At 52.3% G+C, this 23,546-nt stretch overlaps 1 protein-coding gene and 1 long non-coding RNA gene across 2 annotated transcripts in view; one reads left to right on the forward strand and one right to left on the reverse strand.

The window, feature by feature from the left end:
• KCND1 (potassium voltage-gated channel subfamily D member 1) overlaps positions 1–3,944 on the forward strand; it is a 65,210-nt gene extending 61,266 nt beyond the window's left edge. Inside the window, exon 6 of the mRNA XM_075578298.1 lies at positions 1,947–3,944. Within this exon, the coding sequence (XP_075434413.1) occupies positions 1,947–2,154 (208 nt within the window). The 3' untranslated portion in view covers positions 2,155–3,944. The remainder of the gene's footprint in view (positions 1–1,946) is intronic.
• LOC142471877 (uncharacterized) lies at positions 3,474–23,454 on the reverse strand. The gene is made up of 3 exons (XR_012789547.1): positions 23,306–23,454; positions 22,659–22,734; positions 3,474–6,186 (listed from the first exon to the last, which is right to left on the reverse strand). It is a non-coding gene; the product is annotated as an uncharacterized LOC142471877 (long non-coding RNA).
• Between the last annotated feature and the right edge of the window lie 92 nt (positions 23,455–23,546).

Below are 23,546 nucleotides of genomic sequence, written 5' to 3' on the forward strand. Positions count from 1 at the left end.
CCCTCACATTGGCGTTACCCTCCCTCACATTGGCGTTACCCTCCCTCACATTGGCGTTACCCTCCCTCACATTGGCGTTACCCTCCCTCACATTGGCGTTACCCTCCCTCACATTGGCGTTACCCTCCCTCACATTGGCGTTACCCTCCCTCACATTGGCGTTACCCTCCCTCACATTGGCGTTACCCTCCCTCACATTGGCGTTACCCTCCCTCACATTGGCGTTACCATCCCTCACATTGGCGTTACCCTCCCTCACATTGGCGTTACCCTCCCTCAAATTGGCGTTACCCTCCCTCACATTGGCGTTACCCTCCCTCACATTGGCGTTACCCTCCCTCACATTGTCGTTACCCTCCCTCACATTGGCGTTACCCTCCCTCACATTGTTGTTACCCTCCCTCACATTGGCGTTACCCTCCCTCACATTGGCGTTACCCTCCCTCACATTGGCGTTACCCTCCCTCACATTGGCGTTACCCTCCCTCACATTGGCGTTACCCTCCCTCACATTGGCGTTACCCTCCCTCACATTGGCGTTACCCTCTCTCACATTGGCGTTACCCTCCCTCACATTGGCGTTACCCTCCCTCACATTGGCGTTACCCTCCCTCACATTGGCGTTACCCTCCCTCACATTGGCGTTACCCTCCCTCACATTGGCGTTACCCTCCCTCACATTGGCGTTACCCTCTCTCACATTGGCGTTACCCTCTCTCACATTGGCGTTACCCTCCCTCACATTGTCGTTACCCTCCCTCACATTGTCGTTACCCTCCCTCACATTGGCGTTACCCTCCCTCACATTGGCGTTACCCTCCCTCACATTGGCGTTACCCTCCCTCACATTGGCGTTACCCTCCCTCACATTGGCGTTACCCTCCCTCACATTGGCGTTACCCTCCCTCACATTGGCGTTACCCTCTCTCACATTGGCGTTACCCTCCCTCACATTGGCGTTACCCTCCCTCACATTGTCGTTACCCTCCCTCACATTGGCGTTACCCTCCCTCACATTGGCGTTACCCTCTCTCACATTGGCGTTACCCTCTCTCACATTGTCGTTACCCTCCCTCACATTGGCGTTACCCTCCCTCACATTGGCGTTACCCTCCCTCACATTGGCGTTACCCTCCCTCACATTGGCGTTACCCTCTCTCACATTGTCGTTACCCTCCCTCACATTGTTGTTACCCTCTCTCACATTGGCGTTACCCTCTCTCACATTGGCGTTACCCTCCCTCACATTGGCGTTACCCTCCCTCACATTGGCGTTACCCTCTCTCACATTGGCGTTACCCTCCCTCACATTGGCGTTACCCTCCCTCACATTGTCGTTACCCTCCCTCACATTGTCGTTACCCTCCCTCACATTGGCGTTACCCTCCCTCACATTGGCGTTACCCTCCCTCACATTGGCGTTACCCTCCCTCACATTGGCGTTACCCTCCCTCACATTGGCGTTACCCTCTCTCACATTGGCGTTACCCTCCCTCACATTGGCGTTACCCTCCCTCACATTGGCGTTATCCTCCCTCACATTGGCGTTACCCTCCCTCACATTGGCGTTACCCTCCCTCACATTGGCGTTACCCTCCCTCACATTGTCGTTACCCTCCCTCACATTGTCGTTACCCTCTCTCACATTGGCGTTACCCTCCCTCACATTGTCGTTACCCTCCCTCACATTGGCGTTACCCTCCCTCACATTGGCGTTACCCTCCCTCACATTCTCGTTACCCTCCCTCACATTGGCGTTACCCTCCCTCACAATGTTGTTACCCTCCCTCACATTGGCGTTACCCTCCCTCACATTGTCGTTACCCTCCCTCACATTGTCGTTACCCTCCCTCACATTGTTGTTACCCTCCCTCACATTGTTGTTACCCTCCCTCACATTGGCGTTACCCTCCCTCACATTGTTGTTACCCTCTCTCCTCCTTCAGTCGCTCCAGCCTCAATGCCAAGACACACGGGAACCTGAAGCTGAACTGTGAGACCTCGGATCTCACAGCCGCCATTATAAGTATCCCCACACCCCCTGCCAACGCCTCCGATGAGAGCCAGCCCCCCTCCCCCAGCGCTGGGGTCCTGAGGAACTCCAGTATCACCGCCAGATACTACCAGGAGACGGTGAAGATCTCCAGCCTGTAGGGACAGGCACACAACACGACAGTGATACTACACCATGAGATTGTAGGGCAACAACAACAAGAAAACACCACACTGCAACACAATATCACAGCAAGATTATATCAGGCTGTCACATATCTCTATAGGGCTGGCTGACACGCCAACACAACACTGCACAACATCACTGCCCAACAAAACTCTGACAGTCAGTACAGAGTGGTGTCACACACAGACACACACACACACACACACACACACAGCCCAGTAACATATCAACATCATATATGTGTTATAGCAGCACAACGAGGTTTCCTCACAGCATCACGTCACAAAGGTAATACAAGGGTACACACCAAACTCTGCACACACTGCATGCACAAACATCCTGACTGCACACACACACACTGCATGCACACACACACTGACTGCACACACTGACTGCACACACACACCCTGACTGCGCACAGCGTTGAAAACACACACACATGCACACACACTGCATGCACACACCCTGACTGCGCACAGCGCTGCATATACACACACACACACACCCTGACTGCGCACAGCGCTGCATATACACACACACACACACACACACACACACCCCGACTGCGCACAGCGCTGCATATACACACACACCCTGACTGCGCACAGCGCTGCATATACACACACACGCACACCCTGACTCTGCGCACACACTGCATGTACAAACACACACACCCTGACTCTGCACACACAGCATACACACACAGCATACACACACACCCTAACTCTGCACACACACTAACTATGCACACACTGCACACACACACACACACACACCCTGATTATGCACACACTGCCTGCACATACACTAACTATGCACACACTGCATGCACACACACCCTGACTATGCACACACATACTAACTATGCACACACTGCATGCACACACACCCTGACTATGCACACACACACACACACTAACTATGCACACACACACTAACTATGCACACACTGCATGCACACACACCCAGACTATGCACACACTGCATGCACACACACACTAATTATGCACATAGCACTGCATGCACACACACCCTGACTGCGCACAACACTGCATATACTGTATACACACCCTACCCACAGCACACACACACGCACACACCACATTCTGACAGCATCCGACACAGAGTTTGTGACAAATATTATAATATATATTTAAAAGAAAAAAAAAAGAAGAAAAATGCACAAAAAAAAGAGAGGAAATGTATACATATATAAATAATCTATATATATATATAAATATATATATATATATAAATATATATATATATATATATATATATAATCAAAGGCACAGAGATGGGGCACAGTTTTTACCGCCATTGCAGAACTATGTATATGTGCAGAGCGATATGTATATGTGCAGAGAAATGTACATATGTATATGTGCAGAGCGATGTACATATGTATATGTGCAGAGCGATGTACATGTGTATATGTGCAAAGCGATGTATATATGTATATGTGCAAAGCAATGTATATATGTATATGTGCTGAGAGATGTATATGTGCGAGCGATGTATATATGTATATGTGCAGAGCGATGTATATATGTATATGTGCAGAGCGATGTATATATATGTATATGTGCAGAGCGATGTATATATATGTGTATATGTGCAGAGCGATGTATATATGTATATGTGCAGAGCGGTGTATATATGTATATGTGCACAGCAAATTGAGTGAAAGAGAGAAACAGGGGGGCAATTGAGTGAGAGGGGAGGAAGGGAAGTGAGTGAGAGGGGAGGCGGGGAAGTGAGTGAGGGGAATTGAGTGAGAGGGGAATTGAGTGAGAGGGGAGGAGGAAAAGTGAGTGAGAGGGGAGGAGGGGAATTGGGTGAGAGGGGAGGAGGGGAATTGAGTGAGGGGAGAAGGGGAATTGAGTGAGGGGAGAAGGGGAATTGAGTGAGAGGGGAGGAGGGAAAGTGAGTGAGAGATGAGGACAGGAAGTGAGTGAGAGGGGAAGTGAGTGAGAGGGGAGGAGGGGAATTGAGTGAGAGGGGAAGTGAGTGAGAGGGGAGGAGGGGAATTGAGTGAGAGGGGAAGTGAGTGAGAGGGGAGGAGGGGAATTGAGTGAGAGGGGGAGTGAGGGGAGAGGAGGGGAGGAGGGGAAGTGAGTGAGAGGGGAGGAGGGGAAGTGAGTGAGAGGGGAAGTGAGTGAGAGGGGAGGAGGGGAAGTGAGTGAGAGGGGAGGAGGGGGGCAGTAGGACAGCGGCCCATTTATTGTCCCCCCTCCTCTAGGACATCACTTTGGGGTTTGTTTGCTGCCCCTCATTGGGGAATGGGAACAACTCAATAGGGTGTTTTTGACTCAGGGACCGCGCAGATATGTCGCTTTCTCTGACGCACTGGGCCGGACGCCTGAGGCCTTGCTGACCGCGCCTGGCCCTGAGTTTTATAGCCACTGCATGGCACAGCCAATACCAGTCCCATTGTGCAGCCCAGAGCTGCCACATGCTGCTAACGAACCGCCTACCTGTGCAGCACTTGTAGTGAGTGTTCCCGAGTCAGGAAACCTAACTCCTTGAGTGCTAGGAGGGCCGCCTGGCACTGGAGGGATCAACTACCAAATGTGGAGCTATGATATTGTTCTAGCGCCGTTCTGTAGAGGGGGCCGTCTCAGAGAACATGTCAGGGTGGGGGCGTACGGGGGGGCCCTGCACACCGCCCCCCATCCCGCTGCCTCACACAGGGCGATGCAAGGGCACTTGTATGCATGTTCTTACTTGTTATAGTTTTAGGGTTGGGGGGTGGGGTTCTTATCTCTGCTGGGGGCAGAGAGTTTGATATATGCACACGTGGGCACAAACACAATCACAGAGCCATATCCTGGGGAAAGGGCTCATGGGACACAGGCAGGGGAACCGGAACAGGTGTCGTTCTAGCCGCCTGCCCGACTGGTTCTGGGGTATAAGGGGCGGGGAGAAGTTTGTTATTGCTGCCACCTGCAGAGTATTGCGTAATCCCTTTCATGCTTAAGACCTGCAGAGCATCGCTTAACTCTCTTTCTACCACTGAGCATCGCTTCATTCCCAGGACCATACTCAGCTGAGCCCTGGGTCCATAAAACATCTGCAGGGACCAGTCGGAGGAGGAGTATAGGGAAACAGGGGGGATGGTGTAGTGCCTGGGGTGCGTGGCAGCCACAAAATAATACTTCACGTGAGCACTAAGGGAGGACGCAGCGTCACTACCAGGATAAGCAGGCACTCAGGAGAGAGAGTGACTGCTCACTGCTCCCCCTCGTGTGAGGGGGCGGCGTTTTAATGGGTTGTGATCCGTTCCCCACCCAGTTTGGGAGGGACACGCTGGGTCCCTGTTCTTCACCTCTCCGCACCCTGGAATACCGAGCAGATGTTACGTGGGATCATGCCGTGGGATCATGCCGTGGGATCATGCCGTGGGCCAATGTGTGACAATGTGTGTATGTTGGGAGGGATACGGACCCTCCTGCTGACTCAGGAAGCCTGTGCAGTCCCATGTATATGCCGCCATCACCCGGACCGGTGTCTCGCACAAAGTACGGCGCTGCTAGGACCATTCCTTCACCTCATTACGAGAGCTTCACAGGTTGGGGAATCAGACCATGATGGCACCAAGGCATTACAGGAGTTGGGTTACTCCCAGCGTGATGGACTGGATAATCGGAGATGGAGTGCCTTACCTGTTCTCATGAAGTCACAGATCCTGTGACATTTGGGACATTTCCTTCCAGCAGCCATGCCTCCCCTCACACCGCGCTCACATCCCCCCAACCTCACACCGCGCTCACATCCCCCTCACGCCCTGTGCGGAGCTGCTGTCACACCCGTCTTCCATGCATGTTTAATGTCTGACCGGCGCCGTCCTGTCCTCACGGCGGGTTCCGTCCTCACGGCGGGCGCCGTCCCGTCCTCACGGCGGGTTCCGTCCTCACGGCGGGTCCCGTCCTCACGGCGGGTCCCGTCCTCACGGCGGCGTCGGAGGGAAACTTCCAGGCTGCAGATTGTTTTGTTCTTTTCATTTCCTTTTTTTGAGGACGAGAAGCAAACACGTCAAACGCAAAATAATAAAGAGGAGAACTAAGTGACGTCTACGTGTGAATGTCTGGGAGCAGCCCCCCGAAAAACTGAGATACAGGAGGAGCCCCCCCATATAACTGAGATACAGGAGCAGCCCCCCCGAAAAACTGAGATACAGGAGGAGCCCCCCCCCCCCGAAAAACTGAGATACAGGAGCCCCCCCCCGAAAAACTGAGATACAGGAGGAGCCCCCCCATATAACTGAGATACAGGAGCAGCCCCCCCGAAAAACTGAGATACAGGAGGAGCCCCCCCCCCTGAAAAACTGAGATACGGGAGGAGCCCCCCCATATAACTGAGATACAGGAGCAGCCCCCCCGAAAAACGGAGATACAGGAGCAGCCCCACCATATAACTGAGATACAGGAGCAGCCCCCCTAATAACTGAAATACAGGAGCAGCCCCCCTAATAACTGAGATACAGGAGCTGCCCCCCCCTAATAACTGAGATACAGGAGCTGCCCCCCCCCTAATAACTGAGATACAGGAGCTGCCCCCCCCCTAATAACTGAGATACAGGAGCAGCCCCCCTAATAACTGAAATACAGGAGCAGCCCCCCTAATAACTGAGATACAGGAGATGCCCCCCCCTAATAACTGAGATACAGGAGCTGCCCCCCCCCCTAATAACTGAGATACAGGAGCTGCCCCCCCCCCCCTAATAACTGAGAGTCAGGAGCGGCCCCCCTAATAACTGAAATACAGGAGCAGCCCCCCTAATAACTGAGATACAGGAGCAGCCCCCCCATATAACTGAGATACAGGAGCAGCCCCCCTAATAACTGAGATACAGAAGCAGCCCCCCCTAATAACTGAGATACAGGAGCAGCCCCCCCCTATTAACTGAGATACAGGAGCAGCCCCCCATAATAACTGAGATACAGGAGCAGCCCCCTAATAACTGAGATACAGGAGCAGCCCCCCCATATAACAGATACAGGAGCAGCCCCCCCATATAACTGAGATACAGGAGCAGCCCCCCTAATAACTGAGATACAGAAGCAGCCCCCCCTAATAACTGAGATACAGGAGCAACCCCCCATAATAACTGAGATACAGGAGCAGCCCCCTAATAACTGAGATACAGGAGCAGCCCCCCCATATAACAGATACAGGAGCAGCCCCCCCATATAACTGAGATACAGAAACAGCCCCCCTAATAACAGAGATACAGGAGCAGCCCCCCTAATAACAGAGATACAGGAGCAGCCCCCCCTAATAACTGATACAGAAGCAGCCCCCTAATAACTGAGATACAGGAGCAGCCCCCCATATAACTGAGATACAGGAGCAGCCCCCTAATAACTGAGATATAGGAGCAGCCCCCCATATAACTGAGATACAGGAGCAGCCCCCCTAATAACTGAGACACAGGAGCAGCCCCCCCTAATAACTGAGATACAGGAGCAGCCCCACCTAATAACTGAGATACAGGAGCAGCCCCCCCTAATAACTGAGATAAGGGAGCAGCCCCCCTAAAAACTGAGATACAGAAGCAGCCCCCCTAAAAACTGAGATACAGAAGCAGCCCCCCTAAAAACTGAGATACAGAAGCAGCCCCCCTAAAACAGATACAGAAGCAGCCCCCCCCCATATAACTGAGATACAGGAGCAGTCCCCCACCGATATAACTGAGATACATGAGCAGCCCCCCCATATAACTGAGATACAGGAGCAGCCCCCCCTAATAACTGAGATACAGGAGCAGCCCCCTGATAATTGAGATACAGGAGCAGCCCCCTAATAACTGAGATACAGGAGCAGCCCCCCTAATAACAGATACAGGGGCAGCCCCCCCCTAATAACTGAGATACAGGAGCAGTCCCCCCTAATAACTGAGATACAGGAGCAGCCCCCCTAATAACTGAGATACAGGAGCACCCCCTAATAACTGCGATACAGGAGCAGCTCCCCTAATTACTGAGATACAGCAGCAGCCCCCCTAATAACTGAGATACAGGAGCAGCCCCCCTAATAACAGAGATACAGGAGCAGCCCCCCCTAATAACTGAGATACAGGAGCAGCCCCCCTAATAACTGAGATACAGGAGCAGCCCCACCTAATAACTGAGATACAGGAGCAGCCCCCCTAATAACTGAGACACAGGAGCAGCCCCCCCTAATAACTGAGATACAGGAGCAGCCCCACCTAATAACTGAGATACAGGAGCAGCCCCCCCTAATAACTGAGATAAGAAAGCAGCCCCCCTAAAAACTGAGATACAGAAGCAGCCCCCCTAAAAACTGAGATACAGAAGCAGCCCCCTAATAACTGAGATACAGGAGCAACCCCCCCTAATAACTGAGATACAGGAGCAGCCCCCCCTAATAACTGATACAGAAGCAGCCCCCTAATAACTGAGATACAGGAGCAGCCCCCCATATAACAGATACAGGAGCAGCCCCCTAATAACTGAGATACAGGAGCAGCCCCCCATATAACTGAGATACAGGAGCAGCCCCCCTAATAACTGAGATACAGGAGCAGCCCCCCCCCCCCCATATAACTGAGATACAGGAGAAGCCCCCTAATAACTGAGATACGGGAGCAGCCCCCCCCTAATAACTGAGATACAGGAGCAGACCCCCCTAATAACTGAGACACAGGAGCAGCCCCCCCTAATAACTGAGATACAGGAGCAGCCCCACCTAATAACTGAGATACAGGAGCAGCCCCCCCTAATAACTGAGATAAGGGAGCAGCCCCCCTAAAAACTGAGATACAGGAACAGCCCCCCATATAACTGAGATACAGGAGCAGCCCCCCTAATAGCCGAGATAAGGGAGCAGCCCCCCTAAAAACTGAGATACAGAAGCAGCCCCCCTAAAAACTGAGATACAGAAGCAGCCCCCCTAAAAACAGATACAGAAGCAGCCCCCCCCCCCATATAACTGAGATACAGGAGCAGTCGTCCCCCGATATAACTGAGATACATGAGCAGCCCCCCCTAATAACTGAGATACAGGAGCAGCCCCCTGATAATTGAGATACAGGAGCAGCCCCCTAATAACTGAGATACAGGAGCAGCCCCCCTAATAACAGATACAGGGGCAGCCCCCCCTAATAACTGAGATACAGGAGCAGTCCCCCCTAATAACTGAGATACAGGAGCAGCCCCCCTAATAACTGAGATACAGGAGCAGCCCCTTAATAACTGCGATACAGGAGCAGCTCCCCTAATTACTGAGATACAGCAGCAGCCCCCCTAATAACTGAGATACAGGAGCAGCCCCCCTAATAACAGAGATACAGGAGCAGCCCCCCCTAATAACTGAGATACAGGAGCAGCCCCCCCTAATAACTGTGATACAGGAGCAGCCCCCCCTAATAACTGCAATACAGGAGCAGCCCCCCTAATAACTGAGATACAGGAGCAGCCCCCCTAATAACAGAGATACAGGAGCAGCCCCCCCTAATAACTGAGATACAGGAGCAGCCCCCCCTAATAACTGCAATACAGGAGCAGCCCCCCTAATAACTGCGATACAGAAGCAGACCCCCCCCCCTAATAACTGCGATACAGGAGCAGCCCCCCCCTAATAACTGAGATACAGGAGCAGCCCCCCCTAATAACGGAGATACAGGAGCAGCCCCCTAATAACTGAGATACAGGAGCAGGCCCCCTAATAACTGAGATACATGAGCAGCCCCCCTAATAACTGAGATACATGAGCAGCCCCCCCTAATAACAGACACAGGAGCAGCCCCCCCTAATAACAGATACATGAGCAGCCCCCCCCCTAATAACTGAGATACAGGAGCAGCCCCCCTAATAACTGAGATACAGGAGCAGCCCCCCTAATAACTGAGATACAGGAGCAGCCCCCCCTAATAACTGAGATACAGGAGCAGCCCCCCTAATAACTGATACAGGAGCAGCCCCCCTAATAACTGAGATACAGGAGCAGCCCCCCCCCCCTAATAACTGAGATGCAGGAGCAGCCCCCCCTAATAACTGAGATACAGGAGCAGCCCCCCTAATAACTGATACAGGAGCAGCCCCCCTCATAACTGAGATACAGGAGCAGCCCCCCTAATAACTGATACAGGAGCAGCCCCCCTAATAACTGAGATACGGAAGCAGCCCCCCTAATAACTGATACAGGAGCAGCCCCCCTAATAACTGATACAGGAGCAGCCCCCCCCTAATAACTGAGATACAGGAGCAGCCATCTTAATAACTGAAATGGTCAGGGTAGATGCTGGAGCAGAGAGGTTAATGGTCAGGGTAGGTGCTAGAGCAGACAGGCTAGTGGTCAGGGTAGGTGCTGGAGCAGAGAGGTTAGTGGTCAGGGTAGCTGCTGGATCAGAGAGGTTAATGGTCAGGGTAGGTGCTAGAGCAGAGAGGCTAGTGGTCAGGGTAGGTGCCGAACAGAGAGGTTAGTGGTCAGGGTAGGTGCTAGAGCAGAGAGGTTAATGGTCAGGGTAGGTGCTAGAGCAGAGAGGTTAGTGGTCAGGGTAGGTGCTAGAGCAGAGAGGCTAATGGTCAGGGTAGGTGCTAGAGCAGAGAGGCTAGTGGTCAGGGTAGGTGCTAGAGCAGAGAGGCTAGTGGTCAGGGTAGGTGCTAAAGCAGAGAAGTTAGTGGTCAGGGTAGGTGCTGGAGCAGAGAGGTTAGTGGTCAGGGTAGGTGCCGAACAGAGAGGTTAGTGGTCAGGGTAGGTGCTAGAGCAGAGAGGTTAATGGTCAGGGTAGGTGCTAGAGCAGAGAGGTTAGTGGTCAGGGTAGGTGCTAGAGCAGAGAGGTTAGTGGTCAGGGTAGGTGCTAGAGCAGAGAGGCTAGTGGTCATGGTAGGTGCTAGAGCAGAGAGGCTAGTGGTCAGGGTAGGTGCTAGAGCAGAGAGGTTAATGGTCAGGGTAGGTGCTAGAGCAGAGAGGTTAGTGGTCAGGGTAGGTGCTAGAGCAGAGAGGTTAGTGGTCAGGGTAGGTGCTAGAGCAGAGAGGTTAGTGGTCAGGGTAGGTGCTAGAGCAGAGAAGTTAGTGGTCAGGGTAGGTGCTAGAGCAGAGGTTAGTGGTCAGGGTAGGTGCTAGAGCAGAGGTTAGTGGTCAGGGTAGGTGCTAGAGCAGAGAGGTTAGTGGTCAGGGTAGGTGCTAGAGCAGAGAGGTTAGAGGTCAGGGTAGGTGCTGGAGCAGAGAGGTTAGTGGTCAGGGTAGGTGCTAGAGCAGAGAAGTTAGTGGTCAGGGTAGGTGCCGAACAGAGAGGTTAGTGGTCAGGGTAGGTGCTAGAGCAGAGAGGTTAATGGTCAGGGTAGGTGCTAGAGTAGAGAGGTTAGTGGTCAGGGTAGGTGCTAGAGCAGAGAGGCTAGTGGTCAGGGTAGGTGCTAGAGCAGAGAGGTTAATGGTCAGGGTAGGTGCTAGAGCAGAGAGGCTAGTGGTCAGGGTAGGTGCTAGAGCAGAGAGGTTAATGGTCAGGGTAGGTGCTAGAGCAGAGAGGTTAGTGGTCAGGGTAGGTGCTAGAGCAGAGAGGTTAGTGGTCAGGGTAGGTGCTAGAGCAGAGAGGTTAGTGGTCAGGGTAGGTGCTAGAGCAGAGAGGTTAGTGGTCAGGGTAGGTGCTAGAGCAGAGAGGTTAATGGTCAGGGTAGGTGCTAGAGCAGAGAGGCTAGTGGTCAGGGTAGGTGCTAGAGCAGAAAGGTTAGTGGTCAGGGTAGGTGCTAGAGCAGAAAGGTTAGTGGTCAGGGTAGGTGCTAGAGCAGAGAGGTTAATGGTCAGGGTAGCTGCTAGTGCAGAGGGGCTAGTGGTCAGGGTAGGTGCTAGAGCAGAGAGGTTAGTGGTCAGGGTAGGTGCTAGAGCAGAGAGGTTAATGGTCAGGGTAGGTGCTAGAGCAGAGAGGCTAGTGGTCAGGGTAGGTGCTAGAGCAGAAAGGTTAGTGGTCAGGGTAGGTGCTAGAGCAGAGAGGTTAGTGGTCAGGGTAGGTGCTAGAGCAGAGAGGTTAGTGGTCAGGGTAGGTGCTAGAGCAGAGAGGTTAGTGGTCAGGGTAGGTGCTAGAGCAGAGAGGTTAATGGTCAGGGTAGGTGCTAGAGCAGAGAGGCTAGTGGTCAGGGTAGGTGCTAGAGCAGAAAGGTTAGTGGTCAGGGTAGGTGCTAGAGCAGAAAGGTTAGTGGTCAGGGTAGGTGCTAGAGCAGAGAGGTTAATGGTCAGGGTAGCTGCTAGTGCAGAGGGGCTAGTGGTCAGGGTAGGTGCTAGAGCAGAGAGAAATGAAATACTTTCTGAAATGCTTATGAAATACTTTCTGATTGTGTAGGCCGCTGTGGCTGTACTTCTCTCTTCGCTATTACACAAGGAAAACATCACAGAATAAAGCACAATAAATATGTTTAACCCCTCTATTGCCACAGTGTATATGTGGTGTGGCCGAAGTCCGTCCTCCCTTAGAACCCCATAATTGGACTCCTTGAATAAAACCAGAGAAGACTTGTGTATATATTTACTGGGGTGATCCCTGAACAGCCGTAACCGGAGGAAGAAGACACTCTACTTCCCGACTACATCATATATATACCCTATTTCCTCCATTCTAAGACGCATCTTTTTTCCCATTTTCACATGGCTGAAATTGGGATGCGTCTTAGAATCAATGTATATAAAAAAAAAGACTGCTAGGGGGCGCTGCTGGAGCAGCCACAGCTCGGCTGCTTTCAGAGTTTACAGCTTACTCTCACAGCCTGGGGAAAACGGCGGTGTGGCGGCTGTTAAACGAGCTGGCTGCTCCGATCACAGTCCCCCTCTCCCCCTCCCCCCCTCCCCGCGACACAGCCTGGGGATAATGCGTAATGGAAGAGATCTCAAGCTGGTCCCGCCCCACTGCAGCAACTCTTATCAGCTTGGGATGTGTGTACGGGGTTCCCCACAACCTACCGACGGACCCTACTGTCACCCTTGAACGCCGGGGGAGAGGTAAACCTGGTGTCTCCACAGGGAGTGATCTGCACAGTGATTACATCTCCCCGAGCAGCTTCCAGCGCGGTGCATATGAATGACTTGCAGAAGTCAGATTTAGGATTTTACCGTATACTGTGTAATGTGGGCCCTTATAGTAGTGGTAATGAAATATACGGATATTTCAGTGGAACAGAAGTTAGAAACAACACTGACCTCACTCCTCGACTATCTGGGGATGTAGCCATGCCCCCGCCTGGGATAGGCCCATTCTGCCTGCCAACCTTGCTTCTGATTGGTGGAGCAGGAGGTTGCTGTTTTTCCACAAAAATTGTTATTACCGTTTTTCCTCGATTGTAAGTGCTAAATCAATGGCGTCTTGCAATCGAGGGAATACAGTATGTATATATATATATATGTGTATATATATATATATATGTGTATATATATATATATATATATATATATATATATATATACCTGATCAAATGTAGTCGAGGAGTCTTTCATACCACCTAGCCGCCGGTGGTGAACCAGCGGAGCCCGAGCTTTGTTCCACATGGCGATTATCGAGCTGCATTTAATAAATGCAAAACCAATGAGTTTTTGTATTCACAAGGCGTACACACAATGATACACAAACTACAGCAAAAAGACACACTTACTTGGGAATTGGGGTAACAACCTAGACTCCCCTAGGTGCAGGGAATCCTAATAACAGTTGCAAAAACAGGACAGAAAATAATCCAGGCAGCTTTCGCTGAAGCAGTCCTTTTCTTGCTGGAGACTTGAAACTGGAAACTTAACTGGAATCTGGGCACCTTAGAGGACTGGAGAACTAATTAACTGATGGGCGCAAGGGGTTATAATTCCTCTCAGTTTCATTCAAAAAATACTATAGCCCAACCCAAAGCGTGAGAAATGTCTCTGCAGCCAATCAAAGACAAGCTGGTACAAAAAACAGGGTTACCTGGAAATCTGAATGAACCCAGGGGCATGTGCAATTTGGCACCTCTGGCCCTGGTTCCCTCAATGCCACCCGCGGTGACAGGCTCCTGCTAGTCTGGTGGGGCAAATGGAAATGCAAAGAGCGTCCATTGATCTCAGGACGTGGATACTTGAGTCCTTCCCTCCTGTCCAAATGGTCTTGACACCTCGGACATCCTCTGGGGCTTTCATCTCCAAATGTCCTGCTAGACCTCCTGGCACCAATTGGTAGCCCCAGTGGCCTGTCGGAGCATTGGTTCTGATAGCCCCAGTGGCCTGTCAGAGCATTGGTTCTGTAGCCCCAGTGGCCTGTCAGAGCATTGGTTCTGTAGCCCCAGTGGCCTGTCGGAGCTTTGGTTCTGTAGCCCCAGTGGCCTGTCAGAGCATTGGTTCTGTAGCCCCAGTGGCCTGTCAGAGCATTGGTTCTGTAGCCCCAGAGGCCTGTCAGAGCATTGGTTCTGTAGCCCAGTGGTCTGTCAGAGCATTGGTTCTGTAGCCCCAGTGGCCTGTCAGAGCATTGGTTCCGTAGCCCAGTGGCCTGTCAGAGCATTGGTTCTGTAGCCCGGTGGCCTGTCAGAGCATTGGTTCTGTAGCCCCAGTGGCCTGTCAGAGCATTGGTTCTGTAGCCCAGTGGCCTGTCAGAGCATTGGTTCTGTAGCTCCAGTGGCCTGTCAGAGCATTGGTTCTGTAGCCCAGTGGCCTGTCAGAGCATTGGTTCTGTAGCCCCAGTGGCCTGTCGGAGCATTGGTTCTGTAGCCCAGTGGCCTGTCAGAGCATTGGTTCTGTAGCCCAGTGGCCTGTCAGAGCATTGGTTCTGTAGCCCCAGTGGCCTGTCAGAGCATTGGTTCTGTAGCCCAGTGGCCTGTCAGAGCATTGGTTCTGTAGCCCCAGTGGCCTGTCAGAGCATTGGTTCTGAAAGTCCCAGTGGCCTGTCAGAGCATTGGTTCTGAAAGTCCCAGTGGCCTGTCAGAGCATTGGTTCTGTAGCCCCAGTGGCCTGTCAGAGCATTGGTTCTGAAAGTCCCAGTGGCCTGTCGGAGCATTGGTTCTGTAGCCCCAGTGGCCTGTCGGAGCATTGGTTCTGTAGCCCAGTGGCCTGTCGGAGCATTGGTTCTGTAGCCCAGTGGCCTGTCGAAGCATTGGTTCTGTAGCCCAGTGGCCTGTCAGAGCATTGGTTCTGTAGCCCAGTGGCCTGTCAGAGCATTGGTTCTGTAGCCCAGTGGCCTGTCAGAGCATTGGTTCTGTAGCCCAGTGGCCTGTCGGAGCATTGGTTCTGTAGCCCAGTGGCCTGTCGGAGCATTGGTTCTGAAAGTCCCAGTGGCCTGTCGGAGCTTTGGTTCTGTAGCCCAGTGGCCTGTCGGAGCATTGGTTCTGAAAGTCCCAGTGGCCTGTCGGAGCATTGGTTCTGTAGTCCCAGTGGCCTGTTAGAACATTGGTTCTGTAGCCCAGTGGCCTGTCAGAGCATTGGTTCTGTAGCCCAGTGGCCTGTCAGAGCATTGGTTCTGTAGCCCAGTGGCCTGTCAGAGCATTGGTTCTGTAGCCCAGTGGCCTGTCAGAGCATTGGTTCTGTAGCCCAGTGGCCTGTCGGAGCATTGGTTCTGTAGCCCCAGTGGCCTGTTGGAGCATTGGTTCTGTAGCCCAGTGGCCTGTCGGAGCATTGGTTCTGTAGCTCCAGTGGCCTGTCGGAGCATTGGTTCTGTAGCCCAGTGGCCTGTCAGAGCATTGGTTCTGTAGCCCCAGTGGCCTGTCGGAGCATTGGTTCTGTAGCCCAGTGGCCTGTCAGAGCATTGGTTCTGCAGCCCAGTGGCCTGTCAGAGCATTGGTTCTGTAGCCCCAGTGGCCTGTCAGAGCATTGGTTCTGTAGCCCAGTGGCCTGTCAGAGCATTGGTTCTGTAGCCCCAGTGGCCTGTCAGAGCATTGGTTCTGAAAGTCCCAGTGGCCTGTCAGAGCATTGGTTCTGAAAGTCCCAGTGGCCTGTCGGAGCATTGGTTCTGTAGCCCCAGTGGCCTGTCAGAGCATTGGTTCTGAAAGTCCCAGTGGCCTGTCGGAGCATTGGTTCTGTAGCCCCAGTGGCCTGTCGGAGCATTGGTTCTGTAGCCCAGTGGCCTGTCAGAGCATTGGTTCTGTAGCCCCAGTGGCCTGTGAGAGCATTGGTTCTGTAGCCCCAGAGGCCTGTCAGAGCATTGGTTCTGTAGCCCAGTGGCCTGTCAGAGCATTGGTTCTGTAGCCCCAGTGGCCTGTCAGAGCATTGGTTCTGTAGCCCAGTGGCCTGTCAGAGCATTGGTTCTGTAGCCCAGTGGCCTGTCGGAGCATTGGTTCTGAAAGTCCCAGTGGCCTGTCAGAGCATTGGTTCTGTAGCCCCAGTGGCCTGTCAGAGCATTGGTTCTGAAAGTCCCAGTGGCCTGTCAGAGCATTGGTTCTGTAGCCCCAGTGGCCTGTCGGAGCATTGGTTCTGTAGCCCAGTGGCCTGTCAGAGCATTGGTTCTGTAGCCCAGTGGCCTGTCAGAGCATTGGTTCTGTAGCCCCAGTGGCCTGTCAGAGCATTGGTTCTGTAGCCCAGTGGCCTGTCAGAGCATTGGTTCTGTAGCCCCAGTGGCCTGTCAGAGCATTGGTTCTGAAAGTCCCAGTGGCCTGTCAGAGCATTGGTTCTGAAAGTCCCAGTGGCCTGTCAGAGCATTGGTTCTGAAAGTCCCAGTGGCCTGTCAGAGCATTGGTTCTGAAAGTCCCAGTGGCCTGTCAGAGCATTGGTTCTGAAAGTCCCAGTGGCCTGTCAGAGCATTGGTTCTGTAGCCCCAGTGGCCTGTCGGAGCATTGGTTCTGTAGCCCAGTGGCCTGTCGGAGCATTGGTTCTGTAGCCCAGTGGCCTGTCGGAGCATTGGTTCTGTAGCCCAGTGGCCTGTCAGAGCATTGGTTCTGTAGCCCAGTGGCCTGTCAGAGCATTGGTTCTGTAGCCCAGTGGCCTGTCAGAGCATTGGTTCTGTAGCCCAGTGGCCTGTCAGAGCATTGGTTTTGTAGTCCCAGTGGCCTGTCAGAGCATTGGTTCTGTAGCCCAGTGGTCTGTCAGAGCATTGGTTCTGTAGCCCAGTGGCCTGTCAGAGCATTGGTTCGGTAGCCCCAGTGGCCTGTCAGAGCATTGGTTCTGTAGCCCAGTGGCCTGTCGGAGCATTGGTTCTGAAAGTCCCAGTGGCCTGTCAGAGCTTTGGTTCTGTAGCCCAGTGGCCTGTCGGAGCATTGGTTCTGAAAGTCCCAGTGGCCTGTCAGAGCATTGGTTCTGTAGTCCCAGTGGCCTGTTAGAACATTGGTTCTGTAGCCCAGTGGCCTGTCAGAGCATTGGTTCTGTAGCCCAGTGGCCTGTCAGAGCATTGGTTCTGTAGCCCAGTGGCCTGTCAGAGCATTGGTTCTGTAGCCCAGTGGCCTGTCGGAGCATTGGTTCTGTAGCCCCAGTGGCCTGTTGGAGCATTGGTTCTGTAGCCCAGTGGCCTGTCGGAGCATTGGTTCTGTAGCCCCAGTGGCCTGTCAGAGCATTGGTTCTGTAGCCCATTGGCCTGTCGGAGCATTGGTTCTGTAGTCCCAGTGGCCTGTCGGAGCATTGGTTCTGTAGTCCAGTGGCCTGTCGGAGCATTGGTTCTGTAGCCCAGTGGCCTGTCAGAGCATTGGTTCTGTAGCCCCAGTGGCCTGTCGGAGCATTGGTTCTGTAGCCCCAGTGGCCTGTCTGAGCATTGGTTCTGTAGCCCAGTGGCCTGTCAGAGCATTGGTTCGGTAGCCCCAGTGGCCTGTCAGAGCATTGGTTCTGTAGCCCAGTGGCCTGTCGGAGCATTGGTTCTGAAAGTCCCAGTGGCCTGTCAGAGCTTTGGTTCTGTAGCCCAGTGGCCTGTCGGAGCATTGGTTCTGTAGCCCAGTGGCCTGTCGGAGCATTGGTTCTGTAGCCCCAGTGGCCTGTCAGAGCATTGGTTCTGTAGCCCATTGGCCTGTCGGAGCATTGGTTCTGTAGTCCCAGTGGCCTGTCGGAGCATTGGTTCTGTAGTCCAGTGGCCTGTCGGAGCATTGGTTCTGTAGCCCAGTGGCCTGTCAGAGCATTGGTTCTGTAGCCCCAGTGGCCTGTCAGAGCATTGGTTCTGTAGCCCCAGTGGCCTGTCGGAGCATTGGTTCTGTAGCCCCAGTGGCCTGTCTGAGCATTGGTTCTGTAGTCCCAGTGGCCTGTCTGAGCATTGGTTCTGTAGTCCCAGCTCATTTCTGTGCACAAACAGATATGTAAAACACACTGGTCCATAAAATATACACTTTACAAATACCCTAAGCCTGTGGGTTATGGGAAATAGAATAAGAAGCTGCACGTTATTTCTTACTAGCCATATTCCCCACACTCTATACAATAAACTTAGGACTGGACCGTTAAAAGCCCCCTCACAACCTTATAGATGATTGGAGTACCCCCAGAACCTCTAAGCAGGTTCTGGGTTACCAGTACAGTAACTGGGTATCCCCCCTAACCTGGGGGCCCCTTATAGTTACAGGGATACTGTAGACGGACGTTCACAGAGGTACACAATTGGAGTCGTTATAATGTGAAATTATAATAGGCTTTATTGTGCCTTTTCCTTTTCATCAGGAAATTATCCAAACACAGGGGGGAACAAAGCTTCCATTCACTTGGGAGTATTTCTAGTGAATCCTTGCAATTAGTTCACATCTCCATTAGTTAAGCATTTCTCCCCAGCCCCAAACACATAGCATGAAAATAAGCAGATATAAGCAGTCTCTTAATAATGAAAGTCTTAACTGTTTATCAGCTGTAGAGTAAGCTTCTCTGCTCTCTTGGAACCGCACCCGTGCGTGCACAGAAAAATATCAGCATCCAGGGTTAGAAGTCTTATTGGGTGTCTTGCAATCAGCTCTGCTGTGTGGCTGGCAGAACTCAAGACATTGTGGTGTCTCCAAAGGTCAGCTCTCAGTCAGAGCTAAAGAGAGTCACTTCCTGTCTCAAAGACAGGCTTTTTGTAAACAATCTAATCAGGCAGGTGATGTTTAGTAATTAACTACCACACTGCTAGATTAAAGGAACATTACTGAACAGGGATAAGTCCCCTGTTACAGATACTTTACGTCCCTTTGCACCATTTACCTTTCTGGGCTGTGCTGAAGCAGGGACCCCTAGTGTTGAGTCGTGCAAGCATTTTCAAGTGGAGATATTACCGAGACACTGTGTCTACATGCATCCAGGAATCCGACCTGAATCCTGGGTACATTTTTATGGGAACCAGCACCTCTGGCCCCTGACTAGATAGACACAATCTGACAACACTTTCTCCGCAAACCCCCCCCCCCCCCTGAAACTCATACCACAGCAATCCCTGCTTGCTGGCATCCCTGGTAAGGTAAAAACACAAAGATTCTTTATTGTCGCATAATTACAGGTAATGCTTTTGCAACAGTTGGGTCCAAGAGCTGACACTCCTGAACCCCAACACATGGGTCAGAGGTAACCAAACAGGCTTAACCTTTATTAGTGAGCCTGGTTACCTCCTCAATGTCACATTTAATAATGAAACATTACGCGTTGCTTTCACCCCTCCCTGTACTGCCGCGCTGTCTCTTGTCCTCTCCTCCGGCATTTCCTGCTCCTCTTTGCACTCTCTCCTCCCCTCTTTCTGCACTCTCTGCCTTACTGTGTCTGCTTCTCTCTGTGCACACTACACTCCATCCTCTCCTACTCATCTCATCTGCCTCCTCCTCTCCTTGCTGTCTCTCTGTTTCCTCCTACTCTCCTTGCTGTCTCTCCTCCCCTCTGTGCACTCCCTCCTATCCCATGTGCACACTGCTCTACGTTCCCTCCTCGTTGCTGTCTCTCTATCTCCTCCTCTCCTTGCTGTCTCTTATCTCTCTCTGTTTCCTCCTCTCCTTGCTCTCCTGCCCCCTCCTTGCTGTCTCTCTGTTTCCTTCTCTCCTTGCAATTTCTGTGCATCCTCTCCCCTCCTTGCTGTCTCTCCTCCCCTTCTTGCTGTCTCTCTGTTTCCTCCTCAGCTTGCTCTCCTGTCCCCTCCTTGTTGTCTCTCCTCCCCTCCTTGCTGTCTCACTGTTTCCTCCTCTCCTTGCTATCTCTCTGTGCATCCTCTCCCCTCCTTGCTGTCTCTCCTCCCCTTCTTGCTGTCTCTCTGTTTCCTCCTCTCCTTGCTCTCCTGTCCCCTCCATGCTGTCTCCTCCCCTCCTTGCTGTCTCACTGTGTCCTCCTCTCCTTGCTATCTCTCTGTGCATCCTCTCCCCTCCTTGCTGTCTCGCCTCCCCTTCTTGCTGTCTCTCCCTGTCTCCTTCACTGCTTGCTATCTCTCTGTGCATCCTCTCCCCTCCTTGCTGTCCCTCTTCCCCTTCTTGCTGTCTCTCCCTGTCTCCTTCACTGCTTGCTATCTCTCTGTGCATTCTCTCCGCTCCTTGCTGTCTCTCTTCCCCTTCTTGCGGTCTCTCCCTGTCTCCTTCACTGCTTGCTATCTCTCTGTGCATTCTCTCCGCTCCTTGCTGTCTCTCTTCCCCTTCTTGCTGTCTCTCCCTGTCTCCTTCACTGCTTGCTCCCCTCCTTGCTGTCTCTCTCTGTCTCCTTCACTGCTTGCTATCTCTCTGTGCATTCTCTCCCCTCCTTGCTGTCTCTCTTCCCCTCCTTGCTGTCTCTCTCTGTCTCCTTCACTGCTTGCTATCTCTCTGTGCATCCTCTCCCCTCCTTGCTGTCTCTCCTCCCCTTCTTGCTGTCTCTCTGTCTCCTTCACTGCTTGCTATCTCTCTGTACATTCTCTCCCCTCCTTGCTGTCTCTATTCCCCTTCTTGCTGTCTCTCCCTGTCTCCTTCACTACTTGCTATCTCTCTGTGCATTCTCTCCGCTCCTTACTGTCTCTCTTCCCCTTCTTGCTGTCTCTCCCTGTCTCCTTCACTGCTTGCTATCTCTCTGTGCATTCTCTCCGCTCCTTGCTGTCTCTCTCTGTCTCCTTCACTGCTTGCTCCCCTCCTTGCTGTCTCTCTCTGTCTCCTTCACTGCTTGCTCCCCTCCTTGCTGTCTCTCTCTGTCTCCTTCACTGCTTGCTATCTCTCTGTGCATTCTCTCCCCTCCTTGCTGTCTCTCCTCCCCTTCTTGCTGTCTCTCCCTGTCTCCTTCACTGCTTGCTATCTCTCTGTGCATTCTCTCCCCTCCTTGCTGTCTCTTCTCCCCTTCTCGCTGTCTCTCCCTGTCTCCTTCACTGCTTGCTATCTCTCTGTGCATTCTCTCCCCTCCTTGCTGTCTCTCCTCCCCTTCTTGCTGTCTCTCTCTGTCTCCTTCACTGCTTGCTATCTCTCTGTGCATCCTCTCCCCTCCTTGCTGTCTCTCTCTGTCTCCTTCACTGCTTGCTATCTCTCTGTACATTCTCTCCCCTCCTTGCTGTCTCTCTTCCCCTTCTTGCTGTCTCTCCCTGTCTCCTTCACTGCTTGCTATCTCTCTGTGCATTCTCTCCGCTCCTTGCTGTCTCTCTTCCCCTTCTTGCTGTCTCTCCCTGTCTCCTTCACTGCTTGCTATCTCTCTGTGCATTCTCTCCGCTCCTTGCTGTCTCTCTTCCCCTTCTTGCTGTCTCTCCGTCTCCTTCACTGCTTGCTATCTCTCTGTGCATCCTCTCCCCTCCTTGCTGTCTCTCCTCCCCTTCTTGCTGTCTTTCTCTGTCTCCTTCACTGCTTGCTATCTCTCTGTGCATTCTCTCCCCTCCTTGCTGTCTCTCCTCCCCTTCTTGCTGTCTCTCCGTCTCCTTCACTGCTTGCTATCTCTCTGTGCATCCTCTCCCCTCCTTGCTGTCTCTCCTCCCCTTCTTGCTGTCTTTCTCTGTCTCCTTCACTGCTTGCTATCTCTCTGTGCATTCTCTCCCCTCCTTGCTGTCTCTCCTCCCCTTCTTGCTGTCTCTCCCTGTCTACATCACTGCTTGCTATCTCTCTGTGCATTCTCTCCCCTCCTTGCTGTCTCTCTTCCCCTTCTTGCTGTCTCTCTCTGTCTCCTTCACTGCTTCCTCCCCTCCTTGCTGTCTCTCTTCCCCTTCTTGCTGTCTCTCTCTGTCTCCTTCACTGCTTGCTCCCCTCCTTGCTGTCTCTCCTCCCCTTCTTGCTGTCTCTCCGTCTCCTTCACTGCTTGCTCCCCTCCTTGCTGTCTCTCCTCCCCTCCTTGCTGTCTCTCCTCCCCTCCTTGCTGTCTCTCCTCCTTTGTACAAAAACATACCCAAGTCTGATATATAGACTCCCCCCCCCCCTCCCTCTCCCCTCCGTCCTCGCTCTCCCCCCCCCCCCTCCCTGTTGGCGTGCGCCACTATTTGAATAACCTCGTGGAGAGGGAGAAGGCGACCCAGTAAAGGGACTTCAAGGACAGCCCTCCCTTACGGCACCGCCTTATGGAGAAGATAGGCATTTACATCAGCTTGTGGCCCAGGTAGAAACAATGTTTGGATTTGTTGAGGTTTAGAGATGTCACGTTCTACACAAGAAAAATATAATATTCCAAATACATACGAAATAAGCACTTTATCACTAATATTCCACCTTTTAAAAGATAAACAGCTCACCTCCTTAGAAGGGATGTGCCCCGTATGGGAACATCAGAGAGGGCTGATCTCAGCTCCACCCGCAATCTTCAGCTCCCTGGATAGAAAAGACAAACATAGTTATGTGACTGGACGGGAGAAGGATGTTGGGAAGGAAATCAAGGATGGTGATTGGACAGATATATCGGCGGCCACGGCTCGTTCTTCTATCCACCATTATCAAAGAAAATAGATACAACATTTTGATGAAATGATACTTAACCCTAGATAGATTAGCACATACATACAAAAAAATAGGATAGACAGCACTCAATTAATTCATATAAAAGGAACAGGCGCAGGGTGCCCACGGAACACAGGGGGACCCCAATTCCCCCTAAAGACAATAGTAAATATAAACTCAAGTTCCAGCACTCACTGACTATAGAATAACGGATCAAACAAGGTAAATGCCAAAAAAGTAAATAATTTAATATCACCACAAGACCATATAACTAAACCTGGAGTGATGTGGCACTAGGGGGTAAACCATAGACCCTACAATATGGGTGGTGAGGGACAAGGAACACAGGGATAGGGAGTGTGATGAACAATAGACAAGGACAGTGGGGGAATAACAAAACCAATGGGGGGAGGGTAATCAGGGGGGCAACGTTTCGGGGAATTACCCCTTCCTCAGGCCCGTTCCCTTGGGTCTATAAGGACCACAAGGTACTTCCATGGACCCTGTCTCCCCAACAGGGAGGGTAATTCCTTCTGGTTCAGCTAAAGATGGCCGCCAAGCTAATTAGTTATCGGTTTGGTCTCCATGACAACGGTCAGAATCCACAGCGAGGCTTGGAATGCAAACATAAACGTGAGGACGCCACCCCGCGCACTGCGTCGGAAACTCCGCCTCCTTCACCCACC

Source organism: Ascaphus truei, chromosome 21 (assembly GCF_040206685.1).
Source record: "Ascaphus truei isolate aAscTru1 chromosome 21, aAscTru1.hap1, whole genome shotgun sequence".
In the NCBI taxonomy this organism is placed as follows: Eukaryota; Metazoa; Chordata; class Amphibia; order Anura; family Ascaphidae; genus Ascaphus; species Ascaphus truei.